The 17,542-nt window shown below is 43.4% G+C and overlaps 1 protein-coding gene across 2 annotated transcripts; it reads right to left on the reverse strand.

Annotated features, from left to right (window-relative positions):
* Positions 1–2,320: 2,320 nt before the first annotated feature.
* On the reverse strand, positions 2,321–16,628 carry zc3h4 (zinc finger CCCH-type containing 4). 2 transcript variants are annotated; one of them, XM_029279257.2, is made up of 14 exons: positions 16,360–16,628; positions 11,728–12,037; positions 11,504–11,611; positions 11,148–11,376; positions 10,621–10,772; positions 9,976–10,072; positions 9,623–9,759; positions 9,276–9,392; positions 8,676–8,787; positions 8,402–8,511; positions 7,790–8,271; positions 7,320–7,639; positions 6,981–7,223; positions 2,321–6,360 (listed from the first exon to the last, which is right to left on the reverse strand). In XM_029279257.2, the coding sequence occupies exons 1-14, from the start codon at positions 16,425–16,427 to the stop codon at positions 4,685–4,687; spliced, it is 4,161 nt and encodes a 1,386-aa protein (XP_029135090.2). In that variant the 5' UTR covers positions 16,428–16,628; the 3' UTR covers positions 2,321–4,684. The 2 variants fall into 2 exon arrangements, with proteins under 2 accessions (XP_029135090.2, XP_065816224.1); XM_065960152.1 differs by lacking the exon at positions 16,360–16,628 and adding an exon at positions 15,122–15,833.
* Positions 16,629–17,542: the final 914 nt, after the last annotated feature.

Genomic DNA, 17,542 nt, shown 5'->3' on the forward strand with positions numbered 1-17,542 from the left:
CACTCATTAGCTGTTTTGACAGGGGAAAAAAAAGTAGACACACCCCCCTTCCAGCTAACTCTGCACTCAACAGGTCATAATGTGGGTCTCATAGGGTTGTAACTCTGAGCCGCATTCCCAGCAACATAGTGATCAGATGATGTTTAAGCAGCTCTGATTGGGCTTTTAATAAGATGCTCCTCAGACGTTTAATAAACCATAAAACAAGGCGTCATGCAACATGTTGTCACAGGCTCAAGTTTGTTTTCCTCCTGCTGTTAGCTGACATGTTGCATGTTTTATTGCTGTTATGATTATCTTACATCATGCCACACTTGAAGGGCTGTTCAGGGATTTTCAGCAGCTTTAATGTCGTGCATAAGTGACGCACAAAACATGTTGACGAATCTGAGATAAATAACAGCTGCTCTGAAGGTCGACAGAGGTGCTCCAAGCAGCCCCGATAGGTGTTGCCAATAAACTGGCAGCTCAGTGTGTGTGTTTGTGTGTGATGGGAAACCTTTGAGGTATACGGGATGAATAGTTTGTCTTCCTGGAGCCAGTGTTGCAGGATGGGAGGGGAGCAGGAAGTGAGTCACCACTGGATCGTAGCAAATCCAGGAAACAGGCTGCGTGTGCTGTGGTGGGGCTGATCCCAGAGCGGCACATCTTCAATCACTGCCGGCTCCTAAAGATAGAGAGGAACAGTTTCAGAGTAAGATGACAGCAACACGACTGTTTATGAAGAACGGAGAGATTCAGGAATGATTGTGTGTCAAAGGTTATTCATGGTTTAACTGATGAACCAGAGAAGAACTGTAAACAGTCAAAGCAGAGAGGGGTCAGCTTAGTGACCACAGCACAAACCCAACCTGTCTGATTCTCCCAGTATCTTAAATAAGCGTTAGAACATGTCTGCAAGATGTAAAGATAAGATAAACCTTTATTTATCCCACAACGGGGAAATTTACATTGTTACAGCAGCAAAGAGCAAAGATTGCAAACAAAAAGTGAACACAATCATAAAAAAAAAAATGTACAAATAAATAGATAGATACCACAATATAGATTTTAAAAAATAGATCAGCTGAGCTGCAGTTTTGACAAAAATGTAGTCAGAAGTCAGAGAATAAGGAAATGAACAATGCATAGTTCTAGACAAGGGAACAAAATAAGTTTTATTTCAACTTGAAATGATGGACGACATGGAGGGTTTCACATTCTTAACTGCTTCTGAAACAAAAACAAGATAACACTGACATCCACATGAGACACTGGTTAGAAAAAACAGAAAACACTGATCCTGTGCAGAAAGGCTTTAGTATTTATCATAGTATGATTCTGCTGTTATCAGTGAAAGTATCCAACATGATGAGAGAGAGCAGTGGTGACTGTAGAGTCTGGTGGTCTCCCTCCATCCAGCGTGCATCTCTATGATAGAAGTAATCATTTCATTCCTCTTCATTTTTCCTTCAGTGACAAACTTTTTCCACAGTAACGATGCACGTGATGCTCTGCAGTGCAACAAGATGCTGTCAGATGGGAGCGCCATCAGGGAGGTTTTCCTACTGTCAAAGCAAACTTTGCACATTTTGTGCCACTGCTGTGGTTTACAGTTTGTCAGCCCTTGGGGGCCCCCTACTGGCCTGGGACCTCAGCCATTTAGCCTGCTTTGCCATGTTGACGAGTAGCGTCTCTGAGTGAGGTGTGGACAAAAGGTCTGTGTGTTTGCAATGCGACAAATATCAAGATGCTTTGATTAGGAGTTTAAAAAAACAACGTTCATAAATAAAGATAATTTCACCATATGCAACAAATCTCAGGTAAGTTTTTGGATAAAAACAAATGAATGGGGTCTTCATTAGTATTCATCACAGTCTCAGTAGTTTGAGTGTCTGTTGAGTGTGTTGTACTCTTTTGCACTCTGAATTAAGACAGTATCATTTACAAAAAACATGACCACCAATACAGTATCATAAAATGTATCACATACTAGTATGCATCAATATTTACTCCTCTGCTACATTGGGTCTTGTGTATATAGTGTCTATATGGACTGTAAATATTAATGGACCAAGCCTGAGTGATGTCACCCATCTGTTCCAGCATGGGGGCTCATCAGCAGCAGCAACCATATTGGAAATCCAACTCCTGGAGCCTGCCTCAAGTGGACACTGAAGGTACTGCAGGATTTTGCACTTCAGCGTTGTCTTCATTTTTAACAGCGGAGGTCGCTGCTTGCCTCTCATCCTTTATAACTTGAATACAGATCGAACAAGTAAGAATACGATTAGTCTCAGCTGCTCAAATGAATGAAATGAAGAATACAGAAAAGAGAGTGTTTAGTGGTTGATGATGAATCAACTTTATTTAAATACTTTGACAACCTCACCTACAGTGTACAGTTAGAAAACTCCACTCCTCCGAAGACGGGATACTGGTCAATTTACAGAGCAAGAAAAAAATAAACTTATAAAACAACAAAGCCGTAAAGGAAAGAACAAATCAACAATTATTTCACACTTGATGTAGCCAACACTCAGAATCCCATCAGGCTTTTTTTTCATGGCCCGGCAGGATGAGAAACAGTGAATCTGTTGTTAGTTTGAACCTTTATACACAAAACCAAATAAAAAAATAGTCTCTCTCTCTCTATCTTTTCTGTCTGCACACTGCTGCAGGCTGCCGATACCCCGCCGAGGTGAGCAGTCATCACATATTCCTGGCATATAAAATGATTCAGTTCAAAAATGTTAAGTGAGGAAGTATTATTTACCCCGGTATAAAAAAATAAATTAAAATGATCAACATTTTTACAAAGACGGATGACGAGTGGAAGTCTAGAGAATCAGAAACTTCTAGCGCTCTTCCGTGACTGAGCGGTGAAAGACTTTCACACAAACACGTGTTAAGACAGACGCATCAGGCGGACAAACTGCTTATTCTCACCCTGATGATTCAGGGGCAACAGCTCCTACTAACAGCAACTGTTTCAGATAAAGGGGAAGAAACTCAGAGGGGACGAGATCGGGAAGAATTTAATATTTGTATCACAACTGTGAATCCATCCAAAAGTGTGCATTACTTTTGAAGCCTCAGAGAAAAAAAAACATGTTTTCATTTGTTTCTTTACGCAGACATTTGATATTTCAGTCCCATGGTCCTCTTCACCAGAGCTCAGGTTGACAGTAGAGGGCACTACCTGACAGATCAATGCAAGTTCATGCTTTAGAAGAATTTTAGGTCCAAGTGGAGCTTTCGATTGTCACACAGCGACCAGCCAAGAAAGCTAAAAAAAAGCTCATGAATGAGGCTGCAAATGATGCCATTTCCACCAACCAGTCACAGAAATCATGCAGTCTGCGCGTTTTATTTCTGATCTGGTGAGATTCTTTACATCCTAACAGTCTGAAATGAACCAAAAGGAAAAGGTGAATTCTGGCTCAGTTATCAAAGTGTCTTACTCTGATGAAGGTGTAAAAGATGGAAAGTAAGTGTAACAAACAAACGCTGTTGAAATGAACTTCTCAGGAGAGAAATAAATTCACTATTGTTCCCTATTAAATCTATAACCGACCAAGTTAAGCTAAAATGTTCCACTAACTTCTTAAAGCTACAGAAGCTGTGACACAGACGCTCTCCACTCTGAAAGGCAGATTAAACAAAATGTTCATGTGAAAATGTTCAAATGGTTAGTGTAGTGGTTAAAGAGGCGGTACTTAAAGGTAACAGGCGAGTTACCTGTTTTGGGTAAGAGCTCATTAAAAATAAAAATGAAACAGTATGTGAGCAGCTGGAGGAGCTATACACAATAACTCAGCCATAAGAGGACACAAACCTAGAGTGCAAAGAAATAAATACTAAAAAAAAAAAGAAAGAACAGAATATAGATTTAAGTATTTGCTATAGTTTCTGCAGAAAGTGTGACAATGTGGGTCATAATGAAAACATGCTAACCAAACATCTCTCACAGGTTAAAGAGGACAGTGAGGCAAAGGCAGCAATGCACATGTGATTTTGTTTGTAAAGAGCGACTGTGTTTAAGGAGTTACTGCAGTGCAGTTCATTAAATCAGAAAAACTCAACAGATAAGTTAATATCCTGACTGCTCTGTCTGGTGCTTTTCATCTGTTGTCACCTTTTGACCGTCCAAAACGCAGAGACGAGCATATCAAACAGTTCACAGATGAGGAGAAGGTGTACAAAAAAAGTGAGTGGAGGAGCTGAGATAAGGGTATAAATAAAAATAAAAAAGTTATGAATCTAAAAATGTTGATTCTTTTTATAAATGTGTTTTTTCTGCTGTCTGAATAACTGCTTACATTAAGCAATGAGATGAGAAGAATACATTTAATTATACATCAATAAGTCTGTTTAAAATAGAGCTTTAGAGATTTTTACTTTAAACCCTCCCCATAAACCCCGGCCTTTTATAGAATCTGAATCTGCAACACTGCAGACTGGTAAATTGTATGTGTGTGTGTGTGCGCGTGTGTGTAAATGAAACCCGTTGTGTGATTGGATTTTGATCAGAGATTCGTCTTCTTCATCAGTCTTACAGGCAGTTACCTCAGTGTGCATCTCTCTTTCCTTTCCACTGTTCAATAATGTTAAAACAAGACAACAAGCCGACCACTTGATGGGCTTCAGTGTTCAGTGTTCAGTGATCGAGGTGGGGTTGAGGGTCTTTGGGGGTGGGAGGGGGTCACTGGCAGAAAGGTGACGCTGTGGGGTCAAAGCCTTTGAAAACCTCCTTGAGGGAGGCTTTGTCCTGCTCTGTGGTCGCCTGGTCAGGCTGCACCGGGCTGCTGCCTCCAAAAGGGCTACCAGTCCCGCCAGGCTTTGCCGCCTGCTTCACAACCCCAAATAAAGATGACACAGGTAAGTTGTGGACCCCTGAGGGCCCCTGATCCCCTGTAGCTCCAGACGCACCGGGACCTGCACTTGTGGCTGCCCCGGCTGCAGCCGCCCCTCCCTGGGCTGCGGAGTTGGGCGAGGGTGCTGGCTTCGGTCGCGGCCTGTTGTAGCTGTTGTATCGATCAGTCCCTTGTTCTATGCTTTTCTCCGGCTCTGGTTGGTCCAACGCAGACTTCCGAACAAACAGGGGCTCCTTGGACTTAGGTTTACTGGGTGGGGGGTCACTGGGTTTAGACTCTGTGCTGGCTGAGTTGGGGGAGTTGTTAGAGCCGCTGCTGGTACCAGGGCTGCCTGGTTTGTTAGTCCTAGGGTCATACAGACTGATGTTGCTCAGTACACTGGCTCCCCCTGGTGACCCAGTGCCCACACTGCGCCCTGTCCCCCCAGTAGAGAGCAGCCGGGGGTCGTAAGGTGCGATAGTGGGAGGGGAGGAACTGGAGGTCGTTGCTGAGGAGAGGGAGGGGACGGGAGGAGGTGCAGGTTCTGATGGTTGCTTCAGTGCTGACTTCTGAGGTTGGAGGCGGGGGTCAGTAGGGAGTTTTCGAGCCATACGGGGGTCAACAGGCTTTTCTACTGGGGCAGGAGTCATGGGGGGAGGTGGTCCCAGCAGGGACACTGGGGCAATAGGGGCAGATAAAAGAGGAGGGGAGGGGGTCTGAGACGGGCTGGAGTTGACCGTTTTCAAGATACGAGATAGCAACTCAAAGTCTGGGATGGACGAGGTGGAGGAAGAGGCAGCAGGGGGGTCCAAGGGGGGAGGAGGCTGTGCAGGGGCGGGCTGTGGAGTGTGGAGGGGTGGCGGAGCACGAGACAGACGTGGGTCTATGGAGGAGACGGGAGGGATGCCTGGTGGGAGAGGGAGGAGGTCCTGCTTGGGGATGGGGATTGGAAGGAGATCTTCAGGGGACCATGTGATGGTTTTTATGAAGGCGGGCATGTGGAGAACAATGTCCTTCTTAATGTGGCTGAACTTCTGCAGCTGCGTGCGAGGGTCTCTGAGAGCCATACCCATGAGGGGGTCGAGGGGGATCGGCACCGGCTTGTCCCGCAGAACTCGCTCCGTTTCCTCCTCCTCCACAGGCGGGGCTGTCAGAGGCGGGGGCTTGTAGACCAGAGGAGGCTCCGGTTTAGACGCCGGAGGCAACAGGGAGGATCCGGCCGAGGCGGCAGCAGCAGTGAGTCGGGCTAACCTGGGGTCTGCAGGCGGTCCGGAGGAAGATGGAGCAGGTATGGAGTGAGTGGAGTCGGACTCGGCGGCACGTGACAATCGTGGGTCCCGAGCCATGCGGGGGTCCGCTGGGCGAGCAGGAGCGCCGGCGGGAGGGGCCTTCTGGAGGCGAGGGTCCAGAGGAGGGCCTTCAGGTTTTTGGGGAGGCTGGGTCTGCTGACGGAGAGTCTTTAAAATCGAAGTCACACTTCCACCTCCGTCCTCATCCTCACTGGAGTACCAGTTCCCTGAGTCACCTGAGAGAGAAAGATGGACGTGTTTTTGATTTAATTCTGGAGTTAAAAGTTTGCAAGAAAAAATCCACCCAAAATAAAAACATGGAAAAACTGATTGTATATTATTTTTTGATGATTCATGGTTAGTTTCGCTTCTGACATACTTTCTTAAAGGCTTTCCATGTGATTTTTCACACTTAAATATAATATAAATCAAGTATATCCTCTGAAAATAACTCTGTGAGTCATGACTGTCTACAATGGGTGTAACACCCGAGTCCCACTGTCTGTGATGTTTTCAGAGTTTTCAGAGTCCTATCTTCAGTTTGTTTACATCGCCAGGACGGCCGGCTGACTCCTCCCCTCGTGTATAAAAGTTGTTTAATTGAGGGACTAGAGAAAAGAAGAATAACATACTGTACTCACTGCTTAACTGTGTTTCTAGATCACGCTCATTTCAGGTACATTTACATGCAGTGTGAAGATACCAGCATAATAAAGATCGCTAGCATTAGCATGCTAACACAACAATGCGGCGCGAGTTGTTTTGGGATGTAAAAGGATGTAAAAATGTGTTTTTTTTAACCACTAACAATGACAAAGGAATGAGGAGGTATGTACAAACAGGCCTTTTCTTCTACCTTCAGTGTCTCGGCTCCTCTCTGCTCCTCCCTCGGCCATCCTGCGAGCTCTTTCCTCTTCTTCCTGCTGCTTCTGTTGGATCCTCATGAAAAGAACACGCTGCGCTGGAGGCAAGAAGTCAGGCACAGAAATCCCTCCCTGATTGGTCGACGCTCCATTTGCTGAGCTTTCTTGGCCGACCGACTGATTACCAAATTTCCCCGCTCCTCCTCGTTCATCAAAACTCTGGTAGTTGTTGTCACCTGTGGGGAACAGTGATTAGAAGAACATTCTAAGACAACTTCAAACCTATTTTTAGCTTTTCATTATTTAGGTTGCTGATTGAAATTCCCTCTCACCTTCTTCCACCACTCCCTCCATGTTCATCCCCTCCTGCTGATTGTAGTAGTTATTGAAGAAGTTTCCTCCCCCTTGAGGAGGACCCGGAGGCATAGCGCCCCCATGTGGAGGGCCGTCGCCAGGTGCAAATCCTCCCATCATAGGCGGTCCACCAGGGCCTCCCATGTTGGGCGGCCCTTGGTTCATCCCGAAGTTGGAGCCCATGTTTTGCATATCCGGCGGCATCATGCCTTGAGGGGATGGAAAGTGAGTGGGAGGAGCACCGGGGGCTCCCTGGGGTCCAGGGGCTGGAGTCTGACCACTGCTAGGAGTCTGGCCCCTGATAGAGGAAGTAGATGAGGAGTTAAGTTTAAAAAATTAGATCTCTTTTTACATGAACAGTCACATTTTTACAGTTTTAATTTACCTGGTTTAATTTTAGAAGTCGTAATTGTAACATAAGTTATTTTTTGCCTTATTTGTCTCTTACCTGACGGCAAGTTTGTGAGCCAGCTGTCCTGTCGGCTTCACTTTAATCTCAAACAATGAGGGGATCTTCTTCCCTCCGCCACCACCACAAGGAGGTGGGGGGCCCATGTGAGGGGGAGGACAGTTAGGGTTTGGGGGCCCTCCTTGGAAGGGATTTCCATCAGGGCCAATGACAGGCGGACCAGCACAAGGCATAGGCCCAGGAACAGGCCCTGCTCCTGGTCCCGGTCCTGGTCCTGGTCCTGGTGGACATTTGTTGGGAATGGGCCCCTGATTCAATCCAGGTGGACCCCCAAAGTCACCTGACGTAGGGCCACCGAAATCCCCAGCCCCTGTGTTGTTGTCTACAGGAACAGGCCGAGGAGGGGTGGGGAGGAGGCCGACTCCAGGAGGGGGCTTTGGGAGAGGGTTGATCCCCTGTTTCTTCAGCTCCTCCACCTCCTTCTCATCCTCCGCTCCGGCCTCAGCATCTTCTGCCAGCATCTAAAAAACAAATACGTTACGATGAAATATTTCCAACAAAGTTCATCTTTTTACTATTTCAGTGATTCAACCACCTGAATATTCAGAGATAATGGCTGAGAGAATGAGGAGCAGTGTTATAGGCTCTTACCTTGTTGAGCAGCTCCTGCGTGTCATCATTGAGGGAATCATGGGAGAACATGCATTCATCACCGTTGACACAGTTCCCGGTGGTGTGGAACAGCTTACAGGGAAATTCACGTAGCAGGAAGTCAAGGAGAAACACTCAAAGGTTTGAGCTCAACACCAAGGCATCATATTTTAAGTTACGTAGAATAAACAGGATGTAACCTCATAATGGCTTTACTGTCTGACATTTTTCACCCCTCTGAACAGGCACTTTGTAAATGTTCAAAAAAGGATATCATGCATGTATGGACAGTGGTCAGCTCGGGCACAGAATCCAGTGATGTAGAACTTGCAGAGCTCTTTCTTCTTGGGAAGCTCAATGTCGTGGCTGAAGTTACAGTGATCCCCCTGTGGATTAAAAACAAAAATGAAATGTGTCTCAGTGGATGTGAGAAGGCTGACTAGAGATAATTCCCATAAATAAATGGTTAATTATATAATAATTATATAATAAAAGTATTTTAACACAAGAGATGTAAGAGACAGAAAACCAGCAGCTGTTTGATTCAAATAAATTAACATGTTCTGATCAGTGGAGGAAATTTGATAGAATCAACGAAATGACTGAAATGTTAAATAAATTACACTCATGGAAAAAACTTAGACATATAAATTGATTTTATCAATTGAGATGTAAAAAAAAAAGTTTCATATCTTTGGATCTTGCTTCAGATATCTGATCTCTCATGTATTGATCAGTAAAAAGCATCCAAAAAATCCTTTGACTAAAGAAATATGTTTGACAGTTTAGGATCAAAATCAAAAATGTCTCGTGTCACACAGTCCAAACTGGGACTCTGTCAACGTACACAAAGTGCAATATTTTGACATCTTACCCATGTGCATCTGCCCTCGATGTAGTATTTGCAGATTGCCTTTCCCTTCTTATCCTGGTGCTTCTCATTCTGATTCCTCCTCCCCATTCCTGGTCCCTCGCCTCCTCCACCTCCATCCTAAAATAAAACATGCACACAAACCGACACACAGAGAAGGAGAGCGCACAGAGTCAAACAAGAAACAGGTTCATAATATTCTCATTTTTAATAAATACAGAGGGATTTCTCCACAGGGACTTCGATTTGAGGTGTAGCTGCTTTGGCCTCCTTTTTTACAATTCGCTTCAACCTACTTTGTATTTCAGGCCCTTCAGGCAGATCGCGTAACAGAATTACACAAGCCTTACCCCGTTGTCCACGTCTCCGTTGTTGTCGTCATCGTTCCCCATGTCTCCTCTTCCTCTCCCGCGATTTCGACCTTTTCCTCCTCTGATCATACCTCGCCCTCCTTTACCTCGCCCTCGGCCGCGGCCGCCTCTCCCACCTGAAGACAGAGAGATGAGACAGTGAATTAATCAACACTGTCAGGAGCAGGTATCACAGAAAGAGACAGGGTCAGAGATTAAAGACAGACAGACACACACACAGACACAGACACACAGACACACACACACAGACACAGACACACAGACACACACACACACACACACACACACACACACACACACACACACACACACACACAGAGGTTCAAACTCACCTCTGCCTCTGTCTTTGGTCTTCTTGTACTGGCACAGTTCCTTTGAGTATTCGTCGTAGTCATCATCCCCCATGTTCTCGTAGTCATCTTCTCCATACTGTGAGGACAGATTCAACAAGTGTCACATGATGAGTGTTACAGATTATTGAGGCTTCACAGAGAAAAGGCATGAAAAGTACTTCAGTGTATTGTTGCAGATTTGTAAAGACGGTGTTATTATTTATTTAATGGAATCCAGGGTGCTGACAACTTTTAACATCTCATGTCATATTGAAGAGGACTTTTGACCTTTCAGGTATAAAACATCACTTATTCATTACGTCACAGTGAGCTTGGTCTTTCATCCCGAAAATCGAATCAGTTCCTCCTTGAGTGTTAGAGGACATTTTGCCTCCTGGCATTACTGCTCAATAACCGGTTTTTATTTTAGAATCAGAGTACTTTCTTCTGAGTCTTCCTAGGAGCTCCAGGCTTGTTTTCAGTGTGTTCATGGTTTTCTAACCCACATAAGAATAGTGCAACAGGGCTCCAATTATCTTTATCTATGCAAATACACAAAATACAGCCAGAGGAAAAAAAGAGTCTTGTTCCCTGGACTTGGAAAGCAAACAGACAGGGCTTTAAATCTGAAATTTTAAGCCTCACCTCCATCTCTTCTCCGTAGCCATCTCCATCATCGTTGTCTCCTCCCATCTTCCCGCCTCGACCTCTGCCTCCGCCTCTGCTTCCACCTCTTCCCCTCCTACCTCCCCTCATTCCTCCACGGCCTCTCAAGCTCTTCATACGACCTCGACCGCCTGTGGAAACAAAGGGAGCGATAAAACGAGCTGCGTATACAGAAGTGTTTGAAACATATCTCAGGTTTTGGAGTGATAAGAAACTTTGAGCAAACAAGCTCCTTTGTCCGTCCACAGCTGTGCAAATCAACCTGATTTGCGAGTGAAACATCAAACACATGATAGTGAATCAGAATTTATTGTCACAAAGAGGTCGATTTTTTTCTTATTTTAAGCTCTCAGAAAACTTGGACTCTGATTCAGCCACTGAGTCTTGCACCATATCCGCTGTCTCACACAAATCAGATTAAATCTCGGCTGGGCAAATATTTAGCATGCAGCAGGAAGTACAGCACAACAAGTTGACTTTTCAACGTCATGGCGCTCTATACACACCTCCTCGACCACCGCGGCCTCCTCCTCCTCCTCCTCCTCCTCCTCCTCCCTCCTTGGCTTTGCGGTACTGGTTGAGCTCCTTGGTGAAATCGTCATAGTCTTCCTCCCCCATTTCCTCCTCTTCCTCTACCTCAAAGTTTTCCTCTTCATACTCATCATAGCCTCCGTAGTTCGGCTTGTCCATCTTCATGTAGCCGCTCTTCTTTGAGCCGCCGTAGCCCCCGTGAGACTAAAGAAATGTTCAACACATTTAAAAAACTTAAATATTCATTTCAAATTGACATCTCAGTAAACAGAAATATAAATATATGTAAAAATGAAGACAGATTATTTAAGATTTTGACCTTCAGACTTACAGGAGGGGGGTACTGTGGACTGTACTCTCTGTACTTCCTCTTCTCACTGGGACTGTAGTCGGAGTCATCACTGAAGTCTGAGTGGTCGTCATCAGAGGACGCATGGCGCTAAGAAAGGACCAAACAGAAAAAATAGTCAGACATATTTTCTTCTTCTCAGTTCAATGAGAGAGAAGAGGAAATTACTTGGTTTATCTAACTTCTATATTGGTCAACATTCTTACTTTGTGTTTGGATTTCCGTTTCTTCTTGGATCTCCTCTTCTCCCGTTCTCGCTCCCTCTCTTTCTTCCTCTTCCTCTTGCGTCGGTGGGATCTCTCCTCGTCCGTCTCGCTGCTGCCATGGCGCTCTCCACTTCGCCGAGGTTTCTCTGGGGCCCCTTCCCCTTCACCCGCTTCACCCCCTGCGCCTGCTTCCTCGGCCCCATCTCCAACTCCGACTGCTGCTGCCGAGGTTCCTCCAGCCGGCTCTACGGCCTCGACTTCTCCCCCATCGTCCTCCAGCTCGCCCTCCTCCAGCTCGCCATCCTCCGGCCTGTAAATGTTAAAATAATGAAAGTTAGATATTTCATCTTCTGATGGGACGTTGGAGCATTTAGAAACTATAAACGTACAATATGATTTTAAACCGATAAAATGTCAATTTCCTTTTAGTTTGATTTCAGCTTTCACAGTAAAAGCATGAGAAACGAGTACAGAGGCTTCTAAAATATGGAGTTGAAGGATTCCCCGTGTAACCAAAACCACTTTAAAAGTTGCATTATTTGTATTTGGGGGTTTTAAAAAGTTTTTTTTATTCAGTAAACTTTGAAAATGACTGGAAGCATTTATTACTTTCTGTCAGGGAGATTTGATACTAAACATGACGCTTCTGCCCTCCAGCCATTAAACACAAAACAAAACTATTAAAGGCAGGTCTGTCTGTCTGTAAAGCAAAAAAAATATAACCTTTAACAGCGATATGTTAAAATCTTGAGATAAAAATAAGAATAAATTCTTAGAGCGGACAGTATCTCTGCTTTAAATAGAAAGGATACCTAATATATTATGCACAGAGAAGAAATGACTAATATGCTACTACTGAGGTCGGACAGGATCCTCACGAGGCAGCATGAGCAAAACCATGAGATCCTAATTGACGTGGATCACATGCAGGCCTCGCCCTGCAGTGACTGAGTGCACAGAGTTTGGGAGAGATTCAGAGTGAGGGCAGATGATTGATTTAAAAAGCTTAAGTGTGTTAAGAAAATGTTCAATACAAACAAAAGAAGATCTCTTTAGGGCATATTTTTAATCCAACTATGAGCCACGATCCAAAACACACACATGTTGATATCTGTGTGTGCTGAGTGTCCCTCTGCCAGCTTTGTTTCAGAAGTTATGCCCAGCACTGGATTACAACCAAAAAGCAATACCACATAGTTTTGACATGGTTAGACCATTGCTCTGTTTGTTCGTTTGGCAAGAATGTGATATGATTTACGGCACATATCACTATCTGATTAAACGGGTCCTGGCAAAGCCATCGTAGGGTAACAACAAGTACCGACTACAGTGAGGCCTGAGGCCAGTGTTATGTGAGCAGGATTACTCTTATTCACTGGTATGACAACTAGCACACTATATCTAACTGCTCCAAGAGTTTTCTGTCCTGAGGAGATCAAACAGTGAACGAGCAGGTGGTGGGTTAACTCCACCTGGTTACAGGGAAAACGTCAGCTGCTCTGTGTGTGTGTGTGTGTGTGTGTGTGTGTTTGTGTGTGTGCACACAGCACCCCAACACATCTTAGGTATAGAAGCTCCACATGAGGAGAACAAAGGAATCTGTCCTGTTGAGATAATCTTATTAATTTGACACTAACAATCAACTCATCAGAGATCATCATAGAAAGAATGATTCAGAAACGACCGGTGAAAAGTCCTCATTACTTAATTCACCCTTGAATGAAAACCAAACCAAAATTGCTTTAAATGTTTGACAAATAATATGTATAACAATCATATTAAATCACTGCATGGAAGTCAAATGTAGCCGACTCCTGAGCAACTGTAGAAACTAAAACTATCGAAGGCTAAAGTTTGCTTAGTTATCGAGATTACTTTATCTAGAGATTTTTTTTTTCTGCTTCTGTTCAGGAATAGAGGGATTTATCTGAGGTGAACTCACCAAGTTACCAGTTAGACAATTCGGTACATTTGTTTGATTTCAAACAGGTTCCAGTTATCTGGCGATTGACAATCTGTTAAAGAACCCTAACCACACAAATCTGAATTCATATATGGGCACATTTGATTTAGCTCTGCAAAGTAAGCCATGGTGAACTCCAAATCTTGCTATACTCACCCTGAATCTTTTTTCCCTGTCTCTTACATCATGCTTTACTGTCATCTTATGCAAAGCAGATTAAAAAATGTAAATACCAAACTGGTAAGGCAGTATTTTTAGGACTATATTCAACCGCTCATTAAAAGACACCAGCCACTTCAGTTCAACTTTCATTAAAAAGGAAAGAAATTAACTGTTGAACTGCTTTTTTTTTAATCTTCACAGCCTAAACACTAAACTCAAACATGTTCTTGCACCAGCTTTCAGCTTTGGAGCCAAACACAACAAACTTTGGAGTTTTATATCAGCAGCCAAGTCCTCTACCTCGCTGATGGCATGTGCCAAAAGGTCACACAAACATATCACATGGGAAACTTTCCTGACACAATGGAGGGCTCACTTTCATGGCGCAGGGATTTTACTGTACTATGGAAGCAGGCTGGTCATGAATGGGCAGTGGCTGGGATTCACTATAGCCAGGAGCTGATGGCCTCTCTGGCCTGTCCACATGCTTTGTAGTCACATCACCTGCCTCCAGTAGAGTGCCACTTTGAAGGGAACATCCAGCGTGAACAAACTACATCCAGCTATTTCCAAAGTCAGAAAACAAAATAACCAGCCCATTGTAATCTTAATAGTTTAGGTTTATCAGCACTAGTTAATGCTTAAAACCCTGTTTCCACCAAGCGGTATGGTCGGTAAGGTTTGCCGTTTCCACTGTCAAAAGTTGGGAATGGTACCAAACTAAGGGATCTGCACCATCCTACTTTTTTGTTACCCTTCTGTTGGGGCGCCAAGGGGACCGAGCTGACCCTAAAGGTCCCTTTTGTTTAACGTGTCCCATTGTTCTTCTTCGTTTAACTTAATCGGGGCTACACCGTGTTGGCCTGCTATGATGTCACACTATTTCGTAGCTGACGTGTCTCTCTCCATCTGGCTTACAAGGTTTACCATAACGAACTGAACCAAACTGTACTGAACTAAACCAGACCGCTTGGTGGAAAGGGGGCTTTAAAAGACCTGTACAAGAAAAAAGCACAACTCACAACTAGGTGCAAACCCTGGTGTGTCATCATGTAGACTATGCAACACAAGTTTCCATTAATGTTAATCAACAAGATACACATTATCCTGGTAAACAACTAAAAACGTTCTGAAAGATCAATAAAGCAAAGTGTTACTAAGTTGTATTTTAAGGATTTACCATGCATTAGGGTACATTTTTAGCTCAGTGGACAAGTCCACAACTTATTCTACAAGCAAAGGGCCACGATTAAAATGGGGAATACTTACTGTGATAGGTTTTCTTCACATTTTGCATTCAAAAACATTTTTTTAAGGATTTTCCCTAACCTTTTAGGGGTACTAGAAGGGGGGGGGGGTCTTTGGGACTTGGAAGTGGGGCCAACTGGGCACTTTGGAAAATGGACTTCTGTGTTTTGGGTTTGAAAATACTTCTGGGATGCTTTGCAGACGTTTTACACATTTTTTGGGGGGAACGTTTGTGGATGTTTGGGACGAAGTCAGTGTGGGAACGACTGTGAAACAAAAAGTTAGAAGAATATCTGACAAACAAGATTTTTTAAAATAAAGCTAAATATTAAATTAAATTATATTAAATACTGCAAAGCTGATTTGTGTATTATTTAACAATATAATTTGAGGAGATAACAAACTTTTGGGAAGTAAAAACTCAGTAAAATAAAGTTTTTAAGGGAAAATCTCTGAAAGTAAAATTCAGATTTCTCAAAAAAGACCAAGTCGGCCATTTTTAACTGCGTAGTGCTAACGACCTAGCTTCAAATTGCTTTTACTTTACCCGACAATTTGAGCTGATACACATTTTAAACGTTTCGAATACACCTTTTCAAATAGCTATGACATATTTCTCAACGCTTTACTTTAATTGAACGGTGCAGCGATTGCAAGCGTCAATGAAAAGCAAGTGAAACTGTCGACGAAGCTGTTAGCAGTTAGCTTAGCTTCTCCGCCTCTTCCAACTGCAGCCGTCGAAAGCGTTAGCTCACGATGCTAGGTTAGCTCACGATGCTAAGTTAGCTCACAATGCTAACGATGCTAGGTTAACTCACGATGCTAAGTTAGCTCACGATGCTAGGTTAGCTAACGAGTTAAAGATGCTAAGGTAGCTAACGATGCTAAGTTAGCTCACGATGCTAAGTTAGCTTTTAAAAACAGGCCAACACGATTATAAGACGATTGTTTTGGTATTTTTCAGCGGGTGACTTTAACAGAAGTTGTCACGGCCGTACACTTAAATGATTTACAGTAGATTAGTAACACAACTGTAAACGAGGGGCCGTAGTTTGCCGATGTTTTAACCTCCGTTTACTCGGTTAAAATGGCGGTTTAAAGTGTGTTTTGGTCAGCTGTCTCCACCTCTCTCCTCTCAACTCGTTTTAATCCCTTTGGACAGAAAAAAAAAAGAAAAATAAACCCCCGGGCTTCTCTGTGTAGAAAGCACAGGACAAATATAATAATTTGATATAAATATGACTGTAGAATTACTCGACCTTGCGTCAGTCAGGAGACTGGTGTGTTCGTGGTTGGAAGGTGGGGGATGGACAGTCATGCTTTCCATTCTCCTCTGACCTACATCTACAATCTACTGGCTTATGCGTCACTTCAACAGGATCTACTTGTTTGGATTGTTAAAAAAGGAAGAGTTTCTGTTCATAGTAGGCAAATTCTCCACTTAAGTTGTTTAGAGAAATATGATGAAATGGAGTCCTGACGTTCTCCGTCCTACTGTAGCGATGTGAAATGACGACTGGTCTACTTAAAATGGCCGACTCTCTTCTCCGAGGAGGGCGGAAAAAAAAAAGTGGGGGGGGCGGGGTTTCCGAGGGTGACGTCACGATGAATAACGCTCGTCTAACGCGTCTCACGGAAATAAACGAAAGGGGATGTGTGTGTGTGTGTGTGTGTGTGTGTGTGTGTGTGTGTGTGTGTGTGTGTGTGTGTGTGTGTGTGTGTGTGTGGATAAAAACGCGCCCCTGAGTTTGACTTGCAGGAGCACTTGCCGAACAAGAAGTGACTTAGGATAGGATAAAACTTTATTGATCCCCAGAGGGGAAATTCGGGCGTTGCAGCAGCACAGACAAGAAAGCTCAAAAATACTCATTAAACAGAATAGATAAGATAAATAAAAATAAAAACAGAGGGTATATACAAGTACAAAATGAATGATGAAGTTAGAAGTTATGATGGAGTTGAGACAAGATGAAGTGACAAGTGATGATTAAAGTGACTTGGTGTGATAAATAGCAGCAAGTGATGTAAACAGCAGAGAAGAGAGGCAGTGTTGTACCACAGTAATGCAGAGTGCAGTTATATAATATAATATAGTATAATATAATATAATATTGTGCAATATGAACAATATAGTGTAATATAATGAACTGTTATATAATATAGACTAATATAATAAAAATACATAGAATGTACAGTATATATGTATGTATATATATAGATGCTAAATAATAATAATAATACAATGTTAGTAATGATAACAATGAAGCAGGTCGTCATGTGGGTAGTGTTTTATGGGGGTGAAGTTACTGGTGTCATAGGCTGCTGTTGTACAGTCTTACCACTGACTTCAGTTATCACTTCTACTTTGTATCTGTTCATTTTTATACAACTTCTCTAGTGTTTTTTCTGTTTTTGTTTCTTCTTGCATAAATATAAACTTGA

The sequence above is a fragment of the Labrus bergylta genome, chromosome 11, assembly GCF_963930695.1.
Source record: "Labrus bergylta chromosome 11, fLabBer1.1, whole genome shotgun sequence".
NCBI classification, from domain to species: domain Eukaryota; kingdom Metazoa; phylum Chordata; class Actinopteri; order Labriformes; family Labridae; genus Labrus; species Labrus bergylta.